Source organism: Pipistrellus kuhlii, unplaced genomic scaffold (assembly GCF_014108245.1).
Source record: "Pipistrellus kuhlii isolate mPipKuh1 unplaced genomic scaffold, mPipKuh1.p scaffold_m20_p_28, whole genome shotgun sequence".
NCBI lineage: Eukaryota > Metazoa > Chordata > Mammalia > Chiroptera > Vespertilionidae > Pipistrellus > Pipistrellus kuhlii.
Window position 1 is genome coordinate 378,201 of NW_023425527.1, and position 23,725 is coordinate 401,925.

General features: G+C 48.0%; 1 protein-coding gene across 3 annotated transcripts in view; it reads left to right on the plus strand.

Moving 5' to 3' along the window:
• Positions 1-23,725, plus strand: part of RNF43 (ring finger protein 43) — a 60,795-nt gene that overhangs the window by 27,485 nt on the left and 9,585 nt on the right. For 2 of the 3 annotated variants that reach the window (XM_036454323.2, XM_036454324.2), the window contains exon 3: positions 17,054-17,176. In XM_036454323.2, coding sequence (XP_036310216.1) covers positions 17,054-17,176 — 123 coding nt within the window. Of the gene's footprint in view, positions 1-17,053; positions 17,177-22,575; positions 22,829-23,725 lie in introns of those variants that run through there. The other variant, XM_036454327.2, reaches the window with a different exon arrangement.

Consider the following 23,725-nt stretch of genomic DNA (forward strand, 5'->3'; position numbering starts at 1 on the left):
ATTTCTAACAAATTCCCAGGACCACATTTTGAGATCCACTCTTCAAGGGTACTGCCTACTTTATAACCACGATGGCTTTAACAACTAACTGCCTTCACATGGCCAGAGCACAGGGACTGTGGCTTCAGTGTCTGAAATGGAACACTTAATTATGAGAGATTTGCCCTACTTGCAAAGATTAAGTGACCTGAAGGGTAGGTAATTTACCTACAGGCACTTGGAAAATGGCTTACTGACTTTTTCAAGCAGCAACTAGCAGGTGGGAACTTGCTTTAGGGGGAAAAAAAGAAAAAAAAAAAGAAAGAAAAAGAAAGAAAAGAAAAAACCAAAAAAACCAAAAACTATTAGCTGGGCTACAGAACAAATATGACATAAAGAGAATAAAACCAATGCTTTTGGTTGGTTTTTATGTCATCCTCAAAAAAGAAGATTTCAAGATTCCCTTGCCTTTAGAATTCTCATTTTTCTTTCTTCCACTTTCCTGAGCTATGGAACCTCTTAGGTTGTACATTAGCTTATTTAAGAAGCTAAGTGATTTGAGTTTTGCTCTAGCGTAGCAGGCTACACAGCATCCTTCCTTCTGGGTTTATTGTAGTGGGACCAGCTCAAGTGAAACAATAACCACAAAGTATACTTTTAATCAGACCCACTTATGCAGACATTCTAATGTTGTCTTAGTGTTTTCATGCATTAAACTTAACATTTAAAATGTTACATCCATAATACTATATCTGAAGATGTCAACAGTGTTCAGCAAATTTGTATCTGCAGCCCTGACTTTTAGCTCAATTCTTCTTTCAAATTGCCTGTAGGATTTAAATGTTCATCTCTAATTCAGTATTCCCAAGCCAATTAAAGTTTGCTTGCTCAAAATTAGCTTCTTTTTCCAATATTCCTTTTTTGTTGTTGTTGATGCAACATCCCCCCTCTCCAATTGTTCAGATTTAGAATCTTTAATTCCTTCATGCCTACAGTTCAATCTGTCCACATGTGCTTTCTTCATCATTTCTTCAATTCATCTCTTTGCCTTTTAACTGTTACCACCAGAGTTCAAGCTCTCATCATGCCAGTTTTAGGTTACTGGAATAGCTTTCTAACTGGTTTTCCTACCACCAGCTTTCTTTTCATCCCTCTGTAGTTTCTACTCTGGCACTAAATTGTTCTGAGGGCCTAATTTTTATCTTGGCATTCAGTGGCCTTCAGAATTTGACCTGCCTCAGCTACCTAGACTGTTTCTGCTGATCTATTTTTTAGTCATACAAGTCGTCATATACCTTGAAAACTTGAGAGAAACTGGTCAAGAACCCTACTTTTTCTCTCTCACTTGGCCCCTTGTTTCCCCCCCAAAGTCTGTAGCTGGGAATTTCCCAAAATCCATTTGACAGGTGCCTATGGGCCAGATCCTGCTTGTTTTACTTATATGGTCATTTTTCTCCTATTTGAGTTCTTTCTTCCTCAAGGTCTAGCTTAAGATCCATCTCCCCCTCAAAGCCTACAGGATTTATTGGGTGTACCACACAATGTGACACTTGATAATAGTCATTTGTACCACCATTTTGTTTGTGAATATGTCGATGTTATCTCCCAGTAGGATTGTAACTCCTGGGAAGGACCTGACATAATTTTGGGAAGAAAGTAGGTTTTTTTTTCATCAAACACTAGGCCAACTAAGTGGCCAGATTTCAGGCCCGTTCTGATGTGCCATGGGGAAATCTCCATGGGTACCCATCCAGCATCTTTCATATATATATATATGTTTTTATTGATGAAAGAGAGAGAGAGAGAGAGAGAGAGAGAGAGAGAGAGAGAGAGAGAGAGAGAGAGAGAGAGAGAATGGGACCAAACCCACAACTAGGGCATGTGCCCTGACCAGGACTCAAACGGGAGACCTTTCAGTGCTCTGGATGACGCTCAACCAACTGAACCATACCAGCCAAGACTCAAGTGACTGCATCTTGACAAGGAACATTTGGGAGCTATTGATCTTCCCTGTTACAAAGGGTTTGGGGGGAAATTGCGGTAGCTGCTGTTTTAGGGAGAAAGGTGGCTCCAGAAACAGGCCTGGTAATGTCCAGGCAAAGAATAAACTCAGTGATTGACAGCAACTCTGTTAGTTAAGTGTTTGGCTAAGAAGGGAGTTCAGCCTCTGAAGCATTTGAGGTAGGTGTGGGAGTAGCAATTAGATCTGCTGTTACATTCTGAGGTAAGCCTACCTAAAGGCGAAAGCATGGCCTGATGACTTGGTGATTACTCCTGCTCCGTGAGTATGCATTGTCGGCATCCCCACACTGAAGTACCCACCCGAACAAACACTAAGAAGAGGCAAAGGAAAGTGCCCAGGACCTAAGCTTAGTCACTGTGTCAACAGCAATATTAGATAAGGTGGACTTTATGGGCAGGAGGTAGTGATGAGGGGAAGAGTTGATGCACCTGTGGTTAGTGATTCAGAAACTTGGTGCCACATTATATGGCATCATGAAACCACCTCGTGTTCCAGCCACCCCATGGTGGCTGATGTCATATGATTACCCATTTGCTAACGGGGCCAAAAGGAAATACACTGGATGAAAGCCAGAGTAAGGTATAGTTAAACCTCTGAGCTGAACCACATTTCAAACCTATGGAATCAAATGGCTTTTTGGGACTCCTTTTTATACCAGTGAAGCCATTGTCATTGTCGGCCTAACAGTGGTTGATTTTTATAGGTATCATGCATTTTTGTTGGCCTATTCCAGAGACAAATATGTCCTCATCTAAATTTATTTTAATGAGCTCCGATGGCTCATACAAGTTGCCAAATTATGATATCTCAAACAGGAACAGGGTCCAGACAATTCCTGTTGGCTGAACTAGGACTGAACTTAATCCTAGACTGACTCAGCTTCTCTGTTAAAGTTGTTTGAAATTCTAATATCCTGCCAGAGATTGTTTCTAAAAAGTTCTCAGTGTGAAGTATGAATCACAAATGAATGGACTCTGGGGAGACCAAAAGCTCGAGCTTTCAATATTAATTCAGCACATATTTATTGATTGCCTTATGTTAGGGCATTGTGCCATGTAGGATATAAAGAAATCCCTGCCCTCAGTTTAGTAGATAAGAATATGAAGCAGAAGGTGAAAAGTGCCCTACGATAAATACAAACTAGTATTTATCGTATTTATCGTATGGACTGACACATTACAAATGAAGAAGAGTTTCTTCATGCAAGAGGTAGCATATAAACATGCTTTTGAAGAATATGTAGGATTTTTAAAAAATGGCAGCATAGGAGTAATCCAAGAGAAGTGAGAGAATAGCGAGTAATATATTAATACTTTGGTTTGGACAAGTAGTACAGTACCAATAGGAAGGAAGGGGGAGAAAGCTGAAAAGGTAGAGGGGAAGAGGAAGGAATTAATACTTTTGAGTGCCTACTATGTGCAGGAACTATGGATACTTTAAATATGTTACTTCACCTCATCTCTATAATGATCTTCTTGGGTCAGTGGTAGTATTTGCTTTTTAAAAATTTGTTTTATTTTATTTTTTACCAATAAGGAAACCAAGACCCAAGAGGTTAGACCACCCACTCAAAATCACACTTGTAAGTGGAAGAGTTGAAATATGAAACCAAGTTGTCTAATTCCACAGCCAGTGCAGAGCCTTGATTTGATAGGCTGAGGATGCCGGATTTAATTCAGAAGGCTGTGGAAAGCTTTTATGCTATCTGAGTGGGACAGTGATATGATCAGTGCTATATTTAGAAAGATTGTTCTTACAGAGACATATAAAGAGCCCTAGAATGGTGAGAGACTGGAGAATAGTTACAAGTCTACTGTAATGGTTCAGACTCCAGAGATAAAGAGAAGGTATATTTCCAAAGGCAAGTTTAAGTAATCCTATCTAACAAAAGGATAATATGCAAATTAACCATCACTCAATCACAAAGATGACAGTGCACATAGCCACAAGATGGCGGCCAGTTTTCTCAGTCCCCCCGGAGTCCCCCAGTTCTGGGGGGGAGGGGCAGCTGCTGAGAGCAGAGAGTATGAGCAGCCTGGCAGAATGCTTGCTTCGTTGCCATGGCTACGAGGCAAGTGTTCTGTGGCCAGCCGCAGATGGACCTCTGGACTGCGTAGAACCTCTGGGCAGTGGGCACAGAGCAGCCAGGCCCTGCAGAGAGTTACTGGTGCACAGATTCATGTGCAAGGCTACTGGTTGGAATCATAATGCCCCTGACGTGCTCAGCCTGGGTCTCTTGAAAAATGATGGTGCTATGAACAAAATCAGGTAAAGAGGGGTTATGGTGTGTGTGTTGTTGTTGGTTTTTTTTTTGTTTTGTTTTTTTTGCATTTTAAAATTTGTTTTATTTTATTTTTTACCAATAAAAATATTGGTAAAAAAATATTGGCATGCAGGGAGAAAATAGGTAAGTTTGGTATAGCTGACTAAGACTACAAAGAAATAATGACTGCAGGCCTTTGAAGTGCAGGACAGGACAGTTTGGCTCTGGACAAAGCTGAGAATTCTCATGGAAGATTGGAGTGAATTAGAACTTCAGGAAGAGATTATAAAAAGCAGAGACTATATCTTTATATTTAAATGAGGAGAAGAAGAAGAGCCAAAGAGAAAGAGGGGCAGTCAGAGAAGTGGAAGCATTAGAATAGCATTTGTGACTAAGATAAAGAGAGGAGAGTGCCAAGAAGGGGTGTCCAACAGGTCAAAGTAACTTAGGGATATTTGCCTTGATTTAGCATCAACCCTTTAGGAAACAGCTGGCATAATTAGGTGCAGGCATGTCCTTTTTTTCTTTATGCTTTTCTCTGTGATGGAGGCAATCAGGCAATCAGGGAACTGTTTTCCTATTAAAGATGTGTTTGGTGGTCACATTTTAAATTTAAGCTAATAACAGCTCTTGGTTTTCCTGCTAGCAAAATAAAGAAAAATTTCAAGTCTTGCTCTAACTTGTTGGAGGTTTAGTTCCTAAGAAGGCTCAATTTTGGTGCTTTTATAATTTTGGTGCTTCTGTTCATTTGCTCTGTGACTCTTCCTGTGGTCCACCAAGTCTCCTTTCATTGTATTTTTAGTACATGAAACCCATGCCCAGAATTCATGATCCCTGGTTGCAAGGCCAATTTGCATTGTGTTGTCTCTCTCACCTAATTTCTGAAATGGGTGGTACTAATAAAGGGAGGATAAAATAGCTAATGAAGGATTATAAAGCACTTTGTTAATATAAAATACAACATCAAAGCTGAGTAATAGTCTTAATTTGGGGTAAAGGGTTCCATTAGCAGAGTAAAAACAAAGAGGACAAAGGGTAGTGTTGCTTTGTACCTTGATAACAGTGAGCAAATCAGAAGTGGTGCTATTGATCCTCACTGCCCTGTGAACTCTCAGCCCAGGAATCTGGCTCCCTTCCCTCGCTCTCTAAGTACTTCCCTTACCCCCTGAGTCCGGTGATGGCACCATCCGAATCTCCTGACAAATGCAAACAGGAGCTTCTATTCAGCAGAGCCAACTTGATAACTGAGAAGATTCCTCTTCCACTTATCAGCACTTTGATTATCTCTTTGTATCTCTTACAATCTGCACTTAAGAAAAATAAAGAGGTCTGAGCGATTAGGAAGTAACAGGGAACTCACAGTTCACAAAGAGCACGTCTACAGGTGTTTGGAATATTAGAGCATATGGCCTACATCCACTCTCAGGGTCAGAGTAGGCTGGACAGTTGGTCAAGCTGCTGGGAGGCTGAAATAAAGGAAAGGTGAAGATTTCAACTGAATTCTTTAAAATTTGGACTTCAGGCACAGGGTGTAACAGATGGAGAGAAAAAACTAAAAGTAAGAAAAAAGACTCACTCAGAAAAAAAAAAAACAAACCAAAAAAACTATTGGGAGTAAATCAAGTCTGAGTTTTTCTAGGCTTTTCCATACAGATCACTGGTCAAATCCTCATAAAATCTTAGTAGGAACTGAAGTTCATTCACCTGGGACATTCAGCTAACACTATGGCATAGAGCCAGTGGCAGCCAAGAGTTTGAGTCAATTCTATGGGGATAAAAAAAAAATAATTAAAATTGTTTCTAATAGTTTCTAAATGGCTCCTGCCCTGGAGGAGCTTCCCCTCAGATCTGGGACATAAAGGGCCCAAAATGACTGAAGAATACTTCCAAAGCAACATAGCAAGTGTAAGCAGGCTTACCGTTCATCCCACATTCTCCCACTATGTGAAGGCTGCGCTCTGCGCGTCTGTATTCTCCGTGTCATTTGACAAAGGGCCCTAAGACCCCGTGTGCGAGCACGTGAATGCATTGCTATGTATCTGCAGTCCAATTCGAGTCTCTTGAGAGCAGGAGCCCTTCCCATTTGCTGGTGGAGAGATGCTGTCTTCCCCATTAAGGATTATGCTCTACTCAGCACATTGATACGAGGACAGAAGAGTAACGAGGGATAGATGATGAAGCAGGGAGGGTGTCCAGAAAGAAGCGAGTTTTGCTTGGGGTCATAGGGGAGATTTAGGCATGATGTAAACAGGGAGGAAGAGGACTCTGTCTTCCCTAAGAGGTCAGAAACTTATAGAAAGTATACAGGAGAGAGCAGAATCTGAAAATAATCATCTCCTGGTCACATGACAATGCAGCCACCACATTTACTTGATCTCACATCTGTTTATTGAAACAGATAATTGAGCATGCTTCTCTCCCACCCCACATCGACTCTGCGCCTGGCATTCTGCCGAAGGATGAATAAGACCCAGTCCCTCACGTAAGGGGGCTCAGGGTCTGCTTTGCAGGGAGAAGGAAAGGAAGTGTATATTTTGTTAAACTTCTCAGCACCAGGGTAAGAGGGTAGGTCACAGTGGAACATGATTGACATAACTAACTGTAAAAGTGTCGTTTAATAATTGTGAATATATCACTTTAGGGGACTCTGGGAGAAAGTGTTCAGTTCTGGGGGGCTGACGGCTGGTCAGAGGATTAGAGAAGGACCTAGTTTGGGCTGGGCTTGGAGGCTGAGGGCGAAAAGAAGTGGGGAGCGGCAGGACTTAGAGCAGGGAGGCCTGCTCACAGGGGAAAGAGAGGTGCCATGCTTTTTTCCTCTGTAGAGCCAAGGAGACAGGGAAGGTTCACGGGGAGAGAAAGTAAAAGGAATTCAGCAGAGAACCAGCTACTTTCCCATTTCGTACATTTTCTGTAAAAGATTTCTTAAGAGCAAAGACAGTGTTTTTCTTTTTTTCTTTTTCTTTTTTCTTTTGTTGTTTCATTCTCTGTGGTGCTCAGACCTCTGCCTTAAGAGGCCACATCTATAACTTACTCTTCAGTTCCTAAGAGCTCCAGGGATGTTGCTATTAGGAATGACTTAAGATATTCAGAGGATGGAATACCAAGTGGCACCAATGCCAAGATATCCAGGGAGACCCAGGGAAATGCTGAGTCCAGAATGGCAATCCCTCCCTGGCTCTCACAGCATCATCCCTCGCTTTTTCTTTTATCCACTGCCTGAAGGCTACACCGTGGGTGGGAATAAAAATCTACTCTCCTGTTGCATCCAGGCAGCTGCCAGAAGTCTGTTTGCCTTGTTCTTTGCTGGCAAATCATTAAACAGTCCCCCCAAAGCAGGCCTCTTCCCCAGGGCCACCCCACGGACAGGGATTCAGAGCTGTGGTCAAAGGGCTGTCAGCAGTCCGGCTGGAGCCCTTGGGCTTTCTCCCAACACAAGCCTCTCCTGACTGCTGCCTGGTCTGTACAGAAGCCTCCTTGGCCTAATTTCAACCCCAAATGGCTTCTGAGGAGAGACTCGGGGCATCTGAGTTGGCTGGGGACTTGAATAATTTTGTCCTCCTCCTCCTGCTGTAATTCTAAGTGTCCCACCCCCTCCATCCCTTCTATTGTTTCTTTATTGAAGCTCAGGCCCATGTTCCATAGTTTTTCCACTTTGCGATGTCAATGAGATATTGTGTGCGACTGCCCGGGAGCTGGGGATAAGCCCAGCAAACTCAATGGCTTCACCCCACCCCATCTCCACACACAACATGACAGACTTAGAATTCAACATCCGTCCTCAAAGGGCTTAGAAGCCAGGCATGGAAGGCGGCAGCCCGTATGGAGCAGAGTTTGCAGGGCAACTTGAATTCCCTGCAACCTCTGAGCAGGAGACTAGGCCTGAAAGACATGGAATGTGTGTGAAAGAGCCAGATGAGGTTAGCCATTTCACACCCTTGCATCAAAATCACCACTGTTAGCAATGCGTGAGTAGCTCTGCTGTGCCTCTGATCTATTTAAAGAAATAATCTCATCTCCTCAAGTTTCATTTCTTTGGTCCCCTTTTTTCTCTCCACAAGGATTTGTCTGGGTTTCGTCTTTGGCTTGTTCAGCATTAACATCATAACCTAAATAATAACTTAAAAGCAAACACTACTGCTTCCACCGGGTTTCTAATTCTTGTCATCTCTCGCATGTGTTTGCCTGGAACAAGAATAGTAGCATCATAAAGCACACCATGAAAAGGCTGTTTGCAAACAGCACCTCCGGTTAATGTGAGCATCCAGTTACCTTCCTCATTGTGGCCATGCCTAGGAAGCTCCCTGGTAAAAGCCTTCTTAGACCTTATCCTGCAAGTGTGAGGAGTAGGTGTTACCCCTAGCAGGTCTATCACCTGCATCAAGACCTCAGCCTTTCTGCAGAGGACCGCTTTGAACTGGGCAGCTAAACAAGGTCCCTCAAGTGGGGCTCCCTATACTGTAGAGTCTATAGCATGAAGGTCAGTAAGGTGGCAAGATCTCCATGGGGTGGTGGTCTTGAGTGGCAGAACTCAGATGACTTTTCAGGGCCCCCTCAGAGGATTCTTGGTGGTTGGAGCCCTGGGTCCCTCACCTGGTGGAGGGAGGGAGTTCAAACCACAAGATTGGCGTGTTTTCCAAGGCCTTGACCCTCAGGTGCTTCAGAACTTTGCTACCCTGTTCCATAGCCTTCCTTCCAAAGAGCACTGACAGAGCTAAAATGATACTTGATGGGCTCTCTCTCCTTTGCTCCTAACTTCATGAGTAGCTTCCTGGTGTCCCTTTAACTAGAGGTCAGGACAGGACCTATTTCTATATGGAATATAATGGACAAAAGCTCTACCTCTTGGCTGGTTGAGATTTTTCTCCTTCTTTCTTTCTCTCTGGTTACTGCCAAGTAAGCTCTCTTCTCTGATACAATTTATTTCAAAAGCAACTAATTTCTTGTTTCTCCTCCCTTTCTTTTTCCTGCTTATAGCTCTGCTTATGACCGTATAACCACACAAAGACTTCAAGCAGAGTGTAGGGTCAGAAAAACCCTACCATGGGGGTTACCGGAAGGTAAAGAGGTCCAGTTGACGCCATTGGAGCTTGGACACAATCTGAGACAAGCATATGTGAATTTTTGAATTGAAGAATAAAATCTTCAGTGTGGGGTGATTCAGTGAGGGAAATTGTAGTATGACTGAACAACCATTATTTGGGTCTGAGCTTCTGTGACCTCTAATTTCAGGGCACACCTTTCTCATCCTAAACAAACAGGGACTATTCACTGGGAAGGCATTCTGAGCAGCGTCTGGGGCTGGCTGCCTTTGTTGTGGCTGGAAGACATGAGATAAGCCCTAGGGGAGAGGAAGGAAGCTGAGGTTGCTGGGCAGAAAGAGTCTAGGCCCAGAGGGAAAAGGAGCAGACCGAACTTGCTCCTGTCTTGTTGCTAAGAATTATTCAAGTTTGAAGATTCTAAAAATGGAGGTCCTGAGGCCTTTGGTTCATGCATAAGAATGCTGGGCTAACGTTTGTTGTACCACACAAAATACTTCCCAGCATGCACAGCTTGCAGGGGGGCATGTGGAGTAGACAGGGCACTGGGATTGAGTTCAGGAGACCTCAACCTCCTTGATCTAATTGTGCAACCGTGGGCAGTGTGTAATGCGCCTCACAGTCCTCATCTTTAAAAAGCAAGTTTGAACGTCCCTTACAGGTGTGTACCGTGTTCAGTTCTTAGCCATTCATCTCTTTTAAAAACTGGATTTAAACTAGTATTGATTATAAGGGCCTACAATATGCAAAGCCCCAGACTGGACCTTCTATGAGCTCAGTTTCCCCCCTCAGATTTTGCATGTTCCAGTTATCTTGATAACCTTCTTGCTCACTAGCATCATTCCCCTCCAGGAAGGTTTTCTGGACCACGTAAGAAATGCTGGAGGCTTCTGTCATCCATCCTCTAACTGTTAGTCCCTTCCCATCAGGTGGCTTCCAGTTATGCTTCTTTCACCCCAACAATATTTTCTTTTCTATCTAAAAATATTATCACCATTCAACAGGATTACATTTTCCTTGTTAAAAAATTTTTTTTTATTTTATTTATTTATTTTATTTTTTTTTAGCAAAATAGACAACAGGAAAGTCCTCATGACAATTCCCTAGCCTCCTGACTTAATACAGTAGGGAACTCAGCAATCCAAAGAGGTAGCCACAGGCTAAGGGGAGGATGGAAATGAGGTTTCCAAATCCAAGCCTAAGCAATCACCAGTAGGATTAACCTGTAGATTAGTACTGACCTCTTTACATAAAGGCCAGGTGACCAAACTGGGCCTCCGAGGCTGTTCTGGTGCCGGGATCCGGAAGCAGGCACTCCGGGCCAATCTGGTTCCTCCCATCCCCCTCTCCACCGGAGTTTGGCTTTATATCGCTGGTGTGTCCTGCTACCTGAGATAAAAGTTAGGTAGTTCTAAGTTCAGGTAATGGATGTGGCACAGGAGAGGACGATTATAAAAATCTGCAAAGAGGAAATGGGGAGAAGGGTGCCTTTGATGCCTGGCCAATGTTCCTGATTACAAAGGCAAAGCTGTAGCAGGCAGTAAAGCTACCTGTCCAAGGCCTGGGTGAAGGTCTGTGGAATCAGAGAAGGAAGAGATTATTACAGCACAGGTGGGGGGAGGAGGGTGGCTGGGAAACAGGAGACAGTAAAGAATTGCTCGCAAAAGCCCCCCCCCCCCCTCCTCCCAGGAGGAGGAGATGCCACGGATAAAGTAAGCCCAGCATTAAGTTCGGGGCTCTGTGAGCCCTGGAATGCCCTTTGTGAGGAGGTAATGAGATCACATGGCCGCCTTCATGGGAAGGGGGCGGGCTGGGAACTGGAAGAGCTTGTTCAGTGGGTTTGGAGGGAAGTGACCGTGGACAATGAGCGTCCCTGGCTGCACCGTGGAACGCTGGCATTCCGAGGCCCCGCTGAGAGCGCCAAGGGAGGAGCGGCCTGAGAGAGCTTTGTCCCTTCCGGGAGCGAGGAGGGATGTTCCCATTGCAAATGCAACCGTCCAAACACCACCCGTCAGTGAGTGCTGGTTCTGCCACGCTCTGTGCTCGACATTTATACCCGGTATCTCTGGTCCTCGTGATAATCAGGAGGCATTTTGGACCCCATTCTGAAGGGAGGAATATGAGGCTCAGAAAGACTAAGAAACCTGCCCAGGGTCACACAGGTAAACGATGGAGTCAGAATTTACATCTGAGGTCTTTTTGGAAGGAGAGGGGAAAATCAGAACAAGTTAAGCTTAAGGAGGGAGACAGACACAGAGGACAGACTGGAGAAGATGAAACACAACACACACCACGAAAGGAGAGTACGCACGTCTTTACAAAAGTGTGCAACACGCGTGTGCAAAGCTGAGTCCTCAGCCACGGAGGCCTGGACCCTGATAGCAAGTCTTCTTAGTTTGCCCCTGTGGCAGCCTCTGGGACAGGCCTTTACATCCCCTGTGCTTTTGTGAAGATAAAGATAACGAATCCTTAAGTCCCCAGCCCCACCCTCCCCGAATCCGGCCCTCTTGGCCCTCTCCTGGAATCCCTAAGGGAGCAGGTGGCCCAGGGTAGGAATCGTGTGCACCTCCGTGATCAGGAGAGGAAGCAGGTGCACGTGGCCCTGTTTCCTCCCTGGGAGCTCTCCCCGCTGCAGCCTCGGGGAGGAGCGGGCAGAGGCAGCTCTGAGACCGGGAAGGGAAGACTAACGTGCGTTGGCCTTGCTGGGCACGGACAGCGCCCTGTGGAGTGACTGTGTGTGTGTGTGTGTGTCTTTAATTTGAAAAAACTTGAAGAACTCTCATTGTAAAAGAATCAAGCCATACAGAAGTGTAGTGAGTGTGGTTTTTCAGGCCACAGTATGACTATACAAGAAATACGGCATTTTATTTTTATCAAAGTAAACCTGACTCCAAGGCCCTGTTCATTGAAGTAGGTGGAGATATTTGTTTCTGTGAGCGCTTTCTCACATAGAGTAGCCCAAGCCAAAATATCTGAGGGACCCCTCTGATATTTGTCCATGCTGGTCACACAAATATGCCCAGGGCACAAGCACAAGCATTCTCTTGAATTCCATGTAAGCCCATCTTTTTCCTGCCAGGGTCCAGCCTCCCAGGTCTACCCCTTTTGGGGCACAGGCTACAGATTCCCACAACTTGGGGCTCTTCCTCAGGATCCATCCCCCCCCCCCAATCCCTCAGATTCCAGGGACTCTAACCCTTTGCCCCCACCCCACCCCCACTCCTTTCTGCCTTCAGGATACTCACGGTTCCTTAATGAATTCAATCTTTTGCGAAAGCCAGGAAGGTAAGTCTTGAGCAACATTTGCTTTAGGCAAATGTGCCTGAGGCAGGCAAATAGAAGGTGAGGCTATCTTCTTAGAATGGGAAGAGGAAAAAGACACAGAGTAAATGTAAATATTGTAGTTCTCATTCTTTTTTATTCCACAACAGCAAAAAAAAAAACAAACAAACAAAAACCCCACCAAAACCCAGTATCTTAATACATTATCCTATGATTGAAGTATTCGCTGCAAGACACGGGAGCCTTTTTTCACCATCTCCGGTCCGGTTCCTCTCCCAAAACCACCATGACCAGGATTTTGGTGTGCATTGTGTTGTTTTTAAAGTTAGCTATCACTAATCTGGGTGTAGACTTCAATGTTTAATAGAAGAAACCAGGAAGCAGGTACCAAACTTGAAGAACTCTCATTGTAAAAGAGTCAAGTGTGTGTGTGTGTGAGTGTGTACCAGTCATAGCCTGGGGGAGAGAGGGACATAGCAGACAGCTGAATTACCATGGGGAAAGTCTATGATGGGAAACACGGGTGCTGAGGTGGGCCAGAGGAGAGGCCCCTAACCTCTTCTGACAGAGCAACAAATGCCAGAAACAGTTATTTCTGGAGCTCGGCTGCAAGGGAGGAAGGAGGTGTGGGAAGGTATGGTAAGCCTCCAGGCAGGCCATGGAGGGCCGCCCCCACGCCCAGAGTGGACAGAGCCTTTTAAGCTACGGTTAAAAGCACAGACTTTACTCCAAGAGCTATAAGGAGCCTTTAAGAGCTAATAGTGGAAGAGTGACATGCTCAAGTTAGCATTTTTATTTATTTATTTATTTATTTTTATCACTTTGGCATCAGTACAGAGAACTAAGTCGGGTGAGGTGACCCCAGTTAAAAGATTATTTCAGTGAATTGGAAGAGCAGGGATGGTGACCTGTTTTAGGGTAACCAGGGTAAGAATCTGGGAAAGAGGACAGATAAGAGAAATATCTAGGAGACGGAACTGTTATAATTTTTTGGTCATTGCACATTGGTAGTGTGGGGGTAGGGGCTGCAAAGAAGAGGAGATGGGGACATCTGAAGGCAGTCATTCCAATCCCTGAGGAGCGGTTTCGAGGGACAAAAGGATTAGTTCCGTTTTGAACATGCTACATTTGAGGCTTCAGGCAGAAACGTCTAGGCTCTGCCTATTGGGCATGTGGGTCTAGAACTCAAGAGAGGTCTGGGCTGCACACCTGTAATTAACAGCCTCTGTGTGGAAGACTACCACATGGCCATGGGATTGTCTGGGGTCACCCAGGGACACCACGGAGAGGGAAGAGAGAAGAGGATCTAGGACAGAATCCTGGAAGACACCACTAGTCTATCAGGGACTCGTGTTTGGGCCCTTATGCTTTAGGAATGTGGAATTAGAAAAGTAAAATTTCTTAGTCATGAGTTGAGGGAAAATATCAAGTTGTCAAAATCCAATGGAAATTGTTCTCAATTGTGTGTATGTGTTTTTTCAACCTTATATTACACTTTTTTTTCATTTCTTCTGATTTTAGCTGCATGTTACTTAACCTCTTATTGCCTCTGTTTTATCATCCTTAAAATGGAGACAATAATAGTTTCTGCCTCATTCAATAAATATAAACTCACATCAACATCATCATCAACAATAGAGGATTGACTATGTGGTTCATTTGGAGGTTACGTGACTCCAGGGGATGGAGTCAGACAGAGCTGGGTTCTAATCTTAACTTTGAGCCTCGAGCTCCTTTCTCTATAAAGGGGATAATCATACCTACCTCACAGTGAGATAGCATCTAAAGGCCCGGCCCACCAGAGGCATTTACTACAGGTTCATTTTCTCCCCTTCCCTCTTCCGTAGTCATCGTTCAGTTCAAGACCTGGGCAGTCTGGTGACTCTGACACCAAGTGTTTTCCCTCCATCTCCTCAGAGACATCCTTCACTATATCACTATGGAGGTATGGGGTGAGGGCAGAAAGGTGGTTAAATATTTGAAAATCCTTCTCTAAACTGCTTTTCTCCGAAGTGACTTTCTCCCCTCTCCCAATTGACCCCAGTCCGTGAGAGACATCTTGGCGTTATCTCAAGAAAGATGGACTATCGGTAGCATGATGGGGTTGGGGAGGAGGGGACGGGCCAAGCCAAGCAGCAGACGTTTGTGGCTGCAACTTGTTCCTGAAGGAAGGCCTCTCACATCTTCTGTTCTGTTCGAGCAGTAGACTTTGGACTCCTTAACCACACCAGACTATCAGTAGGGGGATGCTTGTCAAATGCAAGTCTGTGGCCCCCGCTCTGTGGTCTGGCTCTTGCCGACCTTTTCAGCCCAATCTCTTGCTTTCTCTTTCACACCAGACCTAATCCCCACAGTCCCTCCCAGCCCTGTGCCTGCACCTCTGCACCGAGGGACAGGCTGCTTCCTCCGCCCAGAAGGCACTCTCCCCTGCGAACACGTAGCTGCTCAGTCCCCAGGAAGCACCGAAGAGGGTCTAGGATCTCTCCCTGCCCTCCTCCATGGGGTCATTAGTCCCCCTCCCTGTGCCCTTCCCCAGGCCGTCACATGCACCTGCTTATAACACCACAATACAATATGTTTGTACACTAGTCATCAGATCTTCTCTCAGGCAATGGCCTGTCTGATTCACTCTCGACTCCTCAGTGTTTTGTACAGGGCCTGGCACTGCGGACTCTTGGCAGAATGAAGAAGTGAGTGGTGCATGGTTGGCAGATGCGCAGACAGACCAGTGGAGCTTGTTGAGACAGAGGCTGCAGCTTCGCGGAGGCGAGGGCACCCGGTCTGTGCCCAGCCTTTTTCTGGCAGTGAGGGGTGCACACCCTTTTTTGCCCACACTAAACTGTGATCACTAGACTACAAGTCCTTAAGTTCTAGGTGCATGAATGGAACTCCCTCCAATCTCAACATCCCTGCCCAGATATTTTCCTTCACAAGGATACAGTTCAAAGCAAGGAAGGGCCTATTTATTGAGGGCTTAGCATGTTCCAGGGACTGAGGTGGCACAGGGACAGGAGACAGCCTGAAAGTGCTTTAAAAAAAATGACTGGGTAGCCCTAGCCAGTTTAGCTCAGTGGATAGAGTGCTGGCCTGTGGACTGAAGAGTCTTGGGTTCAATTCTGGTAAAGGGCATGTACCTCATTGCAGGCTCCTCCCCCGCCCAGGCCCTGGTCAGGGCACATGCAGGAGACAACCAATCGATATGTTTTTCTCACATTGATATTTGTCTGTTTTACCCTCTCTTTTCAATTCTCTGAAAATCAATGGAAAAATGTCCTTGTATGAGGATTAAACACACACACACACACACACACACACACGACTGTGCTTTTATTTTGTGTGTGTGCTTTTAAATCCATCATCAACATTGTCACCTTTATAAATTCAAAGTTCCCTAGTTCCTCTGATGGTTCTTTCTGGAAGTCTTTGACAGCAGCAGAGAGAGAAGAGTGGGCAGCTCTCTAGTAGGAAATCCCCTTTCTTACCAGGATACATTGGGTTTCCACCATAGGATGGTCCAGGGCCCGATAAATCTCACTTTGTTCTCACAGCACTCTGGGAAAATTATATTCAAAGGGGTATTTGAATCAGTGAATGAGAAGAGAGCACATGGAAGGGCTGTCTCCTCCCTGTGACCGGGGATCCTTTGGTCTCTGTTATCCCATCGGGGCCCACTTCCCCCTTGCTGATCGCTCGGCACCAGGAGGGCTGGAGGCTCAGGTCTTGGACTGGAGCTCAGAGCCTTCAGAGATGATGGCTGAGCTGGCTCCATCCCACTGCATCTTTCCTGGAGGACAGGAGGAGCCCTAGGAATTGTGCTATTCGAGGGTTAACTCTTAGCCAAGCCACACCCCCAAATAGTCTTCTCCCTGGTGGCACCCTGCTTAATCTCACATGGTCACAGGCAGGGGGCAGGGGGGGATATTGAGGGGATAATCAGCACTGAGTGAGAAGACCCAAGCTAAGCTCCAGGAGAGATGGGACTCCATGAGGCAACAGCTGCCGGGGGCATCCCAAAGGGGGCAGGTGACACCAGCAACACCCAGCATTGTCCTGGGCAGGGGCAAGGAGGGAAGGCAAGATTCTGGAAGTACTGATCTGGCGTAGTCTGGGGTCTGGGAGCAGGTAGAGGGATTAGGTGGGGGGAGAGGCAGGGCTGGGGAAGAGCCCTTTGCCTCTGACCTATTCGGAAAACCAGGGCTTGAGGGTTGTTTGCGCTGCTTTGCAGTGGGCTCTTCAGTTAGGTCCCCCTTTGGACGCCGCCCACTCCTGTCTGCCCCCTTCTCCGCGTGTCCTTGGCCCTGGCAATGACAATGGTCCTGTCTAGCTTACTACGAGGCAATCTAATGAGAATGCTCCTAGCACAGGGCCCTGCCTGCTACCTGCCTGGAACCGTGGAGAAGTGCTTGGCTCTCTCAGCTTCCTCCCATTCCCCCAGCCTCCCTAACCTGTCCTCTCTCTCTCTCTCCGCAGTCCCACCCCCTGTACCTGTGCAATGCCAGCGATGATGACAATCTGGAGCCTGGATTCATCAGCATCGTCAAGCTGGAGAGTCCCCAACGGGCCCCCCGCCCCTGCCTGTCTCTGGCCAGCAAGGTAGACTCACACTGGACCCCGCGTGCACTCTGAGCGTCACTCAGCTCCGGGATGTGAGGCCCCTGTGCTCCCGGCCCCCTTGCCTCCTAAGCGTGCTGTGTGCCCAGTTCACTCAGGTTTTCCTAAGCCAGGGCTGAGCGGGGTGAGGACTCAGGCCTCTGTCCTTTCCCACTACCCACCTATGAGCAGAACCTTAAAATTTTTATTTATTTATTTCAATGGATTTTTTAGAGAAAAGAGAGAGAAACACCTGTTTGTTATTCCACTTTATTTATGCACTCATTGGTTGGTTCTTGTACATGCTCTGACCGGCATCGAACCCACAGCCCTGGTGTATGGGGACAATGCTCTAACTAACTGAGCTAAGACCATCCCAGCAGAATCTTCTGTCTCCTCGGTCCTAGGACATGTGCTCTGCCCCATCTCCTCCCCCATCACCTGGAAGTTCCTGAGCCGCCTCCCCTGCCTCCATCAGAGCAAACAGGGTTGGAGGGCTTTTCCGTCCATTGGAACTGTTTGCTGAGCGCTGCAAACGGACAGCAGGAACAGAAGCCGTTGCCCCACCCTCAGAGAGTCCCGCTCTTCCTCCCAGACTGCACACTGGTGGCCTCGCATTTCCTTGGGGCCCCACTGGCAGCAGCTGCGGCCTTTCCAGTTGCGGCTGTCTGGTTGCGTGCTCCCCGGTGGCCTGCCACCTCGCAGGCCCTGGAAACGTTTGCATCCGTGACCCCCGCTTTAACATTTAACATTTAACATTCGTTACTGTCTTCTGTGTGCTTACCATGTGCCAGGCGGGACGTGAGACTGATTCTTATATACATGGTCTCATTTACTTTTCACAACAATCAAGAAAGCTAGACACTATTATCCCTGTTTGGCATATAAAGCAAGTGCGGATCAGAAGGTTTAAGTAACTTGCCAGGAGGGCACAGCTGGGAAGGGTGGGGCTGAGGTGTGAACTGAGCCCTGTCCAGGTCTCAAACCTGGGCTTTTCCTCTCTCTGCTCTGCTGCCTCCCATTCTGGCTGGGGAAACTGAACACTTGAGAGTGCGGTTAGATGGTGCGGCACAGCCATGTGGACGTGGGGTGAGGTCCTGCCCCCGGCCCAGGTCCCGGAGGAGTTTCTGGTCCTCCTTGAGGGCCGTTTTCTAAACCACACGCCTCAAGGAAACAGCCGGGCTTCCTACGTGATCCCACGGGGGCAGGGATGTGGGCAGGGTTCTAAACGTGGTGCCCACAGAGAGGTGAAGATGTCCTCCCAGCCTGCCATGCGGATGCAGCGGGGGCTCCTGGCGGTGGGGGTGTGAACAGGGACACCTGAGGGAGCTGGAGAACATGGTTCTGCTCGGCTGGGAGGGTCCTTAGGCAGCAGGCCTGTGTGAGGCTGAAGCAGCCCTGCTTCTGGCCATTTCATTGCCCTTGTTTTATGGGCAAATGTCCTTCATGTATTCATTTGGTAGACAAGATGCTTGGTGTTAGGTAGTGATGGCATGAGTGGAGATGGTGTGTGTGTGTGTGTGTGTGTGTGTGTGGAGGGGGGGAAAGGGAGCGGGAGAGGGGAAGGAGGGCTCAGAGGCGCTCGCTGCTCCCCCAGAGCAGTGTGTGATTCCACGTGCCTGTGAGCACTTGGCTCCCTGTCAGGACGTGTGCACGCGGAGGCTTCCTCTCCGCCCCGGAGCGGAGGAGCACGCTCCTTAGCGGGAATGAGGCTGTGCGCAGACACTGGGAGGCAGGGAGCATGCGGTCGGCACTCTTGGAGCTACTGGGCCTTTGTTTCCACTTCCATCAAATGGGGCTTTTATTTCCTGCCCCAGTGATTATGGTGAGGATTGAAAACAGTGTGTGTTAAGCAACAAGTAGTGCCTGAGCTAAAGCAAACAAACAAACATCTAGGGACTAAGCACCTTGGCCGCTGTCCTGTAACCTTGTCTTTCTCAGCCTCTGCGGTCACTGTCCACGCTTTCTCCACGTCCTGTTCCCACCGCACTCTCCCCCCGGCTTCTCATGGGCAGCCCCCCATCCCTGGGTGAGAGCCTCGTAGGCACAGCTCCAGCCCCAACCTGCCCCACAGCCAGGGACACGGCTTCCCTCAGGTCTCAGCCTTTGGCCTGACCGAGTAGCTCCTGCCTGGGACCCCCTGGCCCAGAGGAGGTCCGTGAAGGTAGTCATGTGGGCCTTTGAGCTCCTCCCAATATTTTAGAGCCCCACAGCCTTCACTGAAATGTTCCATTTTTGCTTTTGGTTGGAATTCCATTCAATGTGTTCATACAAGTTATCTCATAGGAAAATGTGATATAGATATACAAGTGCAACTAATCAGGTAAAAAAAAAAATGTATTTTTTAAAATAGCTCGAGAGGGGCACCGGTGAAGGGTGGGCCTTTGGTAAGGAAAGTGTGGAAACCACTAACCTCAGTCGCTTTGCTCTGACCTATTGGTTAGTGTCAGTGGTTCCATCCCCATGGGCAGCTGAGGTTCTTGAACCAGGCATCCCGGGGCCTGAAGCCTGGCGTCTCACTGCCCCTCAGTGTTACCTGGACGTTTTAGCTCACCTCTCAGAACCTCTGTTTCCTGTCTGTAAAAGAGGAGTAATGATGGGACTTCCACCATAAGGCAGTGACGGTCCAGATGGAAGCTTTTAGCCTTAGGCCAAGCACGTAAACCACTCAATAAACCATTGCAGCATCGCTGTTGTCGTCATCACATCATGCTTTCATAGTGACAAGGTTGGGTTTTTTCTTTCACTACTCTCTCTTGATCTCTGAAACCCTCATTACAATTCTTCTGGGAAAATACCCTTCATTTATTCATTTGGTAGACAATATGCTTGGTGTTAGGTAGTGATAACGTGAATGGAGATAGTGTGTGCGTGCGTGTGTGCGTGTGTGCGCGTGTGTGTGTGTGTGTGTGTGTGTGTATGTGTATGTGTGTGTGGAGAAGGGGGGAGGGAGCAGAAGAGGGGAAGGAGGGCTCAGAGATGTGATTTCACATGCCTGTGAGTACTTGGCTCCCTGTCCATTGTTGTCACCACCACTCCCTCTCCCACTACCCAGTCACCCAAACTGCTTGCTGTGTCTTTATGAACAACTCCACAGCCATTCTCATGATTACCCAGGCCTCTGTCACCTCTAGTCTAGTGCCTGGACTAGAGTAGTGGCCTTCTGCCTGGTGGAAGGAGCTGGCTCTGGGGGCCAGCAGATGGACACAAACCCTGCCTCCCTTCCTATAGAGACCACTGTCTGGTAACCGGGCACTCACCAGGCTGAAGTCCTAGGTCTCCCAACTCAAAAGAGGGGCCGATGACCATCTTACTGAGTTGTTTTGAGGAGTAAATAAAATCATGGGGGCGGGGGGGGGGGAAGGAAAGAAAGAAAGGAATCATGGACACAAAGGATGTAATAATAACCAATAACTAAGGAATGTATCGTGCCAGGCACTATTAATGGCTTTACATGGGTTAAGTTATATAATCCTTACAACACCCCTGTGAAGTCGGTCCTACACCCACCCCCAGTTTACAGAAAGGATAACTGAGGCATAGAACAGTTAAATGATTTGCCTAAAGTGTCACAGGTAATAATTAGTAGCAAATTCAGGACTCAGACTAAGCAGTCTGGGTAGAGTGGGTCTCAATAAAGGTTCTATCTCTTCTACTTCCTCCTCCTCCAAGCCCAGATGAATCCCCTCTTCCTTCTACTGGGTCATTCCTGATGGGCCCAGCCCAGCTCACCCACTAGGAACAGCAATCTCTCCCTCCTGGCACACTGCCAGGGTCTCTGGCTGTTCTTTTCACACCAGGTTTCATGGAAGCGCCTTGGGGATTGGGGAAACCAAGGGCCCGTCTTACTCCTACCCTCAACTGCAGCTCACTTTGATCTGTTTCGTGTATTGAAGATTGTGTCAGATTGTGTGTGTGTGTGTGTGTGTGTGTGTGTGTGGTGTGTGTGGCGAGGTGGGGGAGGGGGGCAGGGGGGTGCTGGGTAGTGGAGAGAAGGGCTCTCTGCAGTGAAAAAAAGGTTTGGAAAATGATTATTTTATTCATCTGTGCTCAAGAATGTGGTCAGCACCGGCCTGTGTGGCTCAGTGTTTGAGTGTTGACCTTGAACCAGGAGGTCACAGTTTGATTCTCAGTCCGGGCACATGCAGGCTCAAACCCCAGAAGGGGCCTGCAGAAGGCAGCGGATCAATGATTCTCTCTTGCCATTGATGTTTCTATCTTTCTTCCTCTCTCTTCCTCTCTCTGAAATCAGTTTTAAAAAAACACATATAAAACAAAAGACAAAAATGAGAGAGAGAGAAAAAACACGTGGTCATCAGTGTTATAACATTTTTTTCTTTGTTTTTAGCACTATAATTTTATGTATTATGCCCTATTCCAACAACTAGATTATGAGTTGGTCTCGAGGCCTGGCTTTCCCTGTCTTGATGCCCTGTGCACAGTAGGTGCTCAGTCAATCTCTGATGAGGAGGAGATGTACTGAGGCTGTCCCTGTGTCTGGAGAGGAAGCTCACAGGCCCAGGAAAGTGCAGAGTGCAGTACGGAAGCCCAGAGCTGCATTGACTCCCGTGGATGGAGGCTGAGGGCAGCCTTGCTTGCTCCCCCTGGGGGTCTGGCTGACTCTTTGCAGCTCCCAAAAGCCTCTGGGTTGTCTTTCTAAAGCCCAGTCTTCCATTCCTTCCTGCCTTTCAGATTCTAGCTCCTGAAGAGGTGCTTCTTCTCCCTCCCTCCCTCCCTCCCACTGACGGGAGGGAACGCGGGCAGCCCAGAGGCCCATAAGCTTGCTTTTTGATTCCTAGAACTCTAGACACAGGCATCCTCTGCCTGAAAGTCCTTTTTGTTTCTCCTCTTGGCCAACTTTCTCTTTGATCACTTTTACGACTTCATAATTATGGGCTGTAATGGGCTGGGGTGTTTGAACAGCAGGGCAATTACTTTCCACTGTTTCTACACCAATCCTTCAAAGAGACAGGGGTGGGAAGTAAAATCTCAAAAAAAAAAAAAAAAAAGGGGGGGGGGGGCGTCTGTGCCCTTCCCTCATGCTGTTCCAGGCAGGGCCGGTCCAGGCTCTCGTTCTGGGGAAGAGAAACGTGAGGCCTGGGCAGCACGAGAGGATCCGGGACTCTCCGTTCTGGGGAGACTGGGGTGACCTCCCTGCCCGTTGGCCAAGCCTGGACTCTGAGATTAGCTGTAGGAGTCCCCCTCCTTTTCCCCTATGGCCGCTCCCACACCCTGGCTTGGGGGAGGGAGGGCTCTTGGGGGGGACTTCCTGGGTGGAAGTGGGCAGAAGCGGAAGAAGGCTGTGACCTCTCTATGTCATCAGTAACTCCATTCTGGAGTCGCGGAGTCCCGTGAATTTCCAGTCAATTAGCCTGGCAGCTTGGCCTGGGCTGGGCCTGGGCGCTGGTAGAGGCCCCAGCCCAGCTTCCCTGCGAGAGGAGAGAAGAGGAAAGTTACCCTCCTGACCAAAACAGGGTCCCTCTGGGTGTCTCCTGGGCTCCCCTGCCTACAGGTGGCCTGTTCTGAGGGGCCCCTGGCCTTGCTGCCACCTGGGGAGCAGGGAGCAGAGTGGCCGCTCCCCGGGCCTGCCTGGCAGGAGACCTGCCCCAACAGGCTCTCTGCAGGAAGGGAAGCAGAGATCAAAGCTCCGAGAGTGTGAGTAAGCCCCAGCACTGGCTCCTCTTCCTGCCACTGCTGCTTACAGGAGGATTAACTCCTTCAGTACCCTCAGGAGGGCCCCCACACTCAGCAGGCCCCCAGGAGCATGAGGGCCCGGCCTTTGCTGTAGGGAGGAAGTCTGGAGGTGGCTGTGCAGGGCAGGGAGACCTGACACGAAGGCCAGAAGCAGTGACTGTCTGTCGGTCCTTTGCCCTGTGTCCCCTCCCCGTCCTCAGCTCTTATCGCCCTTCTCTTACCCCACACCCAGAGCCCCAAGATCCCTGCTTTTTGTTCTCTTTCTGGCTCTGCTCTCTTCCCCGCCTGGTTGGCTAGATTCTGCTTCCCCAAGCCTGCTCCGGGAGCCGTGGCAAGCGTGCCTGTGCACATGTGTGCAGCGTGTCCTGCGGGAGCAGCCTCTCAGGTCCCTCCCCGCTGAGTCTCTGGTGCTACCTCTCAGGGAGGGGATGAAAGGATAAGGCTCCTTGAATTTGGCGTCAAAGGAAGAGCTGGCAAACCAGGGAGCCCATGAGGTGGGCTGAGCCTGGGGCTCTGCATGAAGACCTCGGGGAGGAGCAGTGTCTCAGGTTCTTGGGGAACTTTGCCTGCACTGGGGGACCCCCCTCCCCCCCACAAATTCCCCTTGTCAGGCAGGGCTGGACTCTGGAAAGCCCAGCTCTGTTCAGAAGCAGCTGTCCACCTCTCTGCTCTCCCCACTCCCTCTGTACTGGGGACTGGTCACCCTCAGGCCCTGGGCTGCTGGCCACTCCCTACTCTATGCCCTCACTCTTAGTGAAGGCAGACTGGTGAGACCCTGAGGACCTGAGCTGCCTTATTTGGGCCTAGCCTTAAAGCCTTTGGAGCACCCGATACCTACTAACCCTCCTTAAGGGTTTG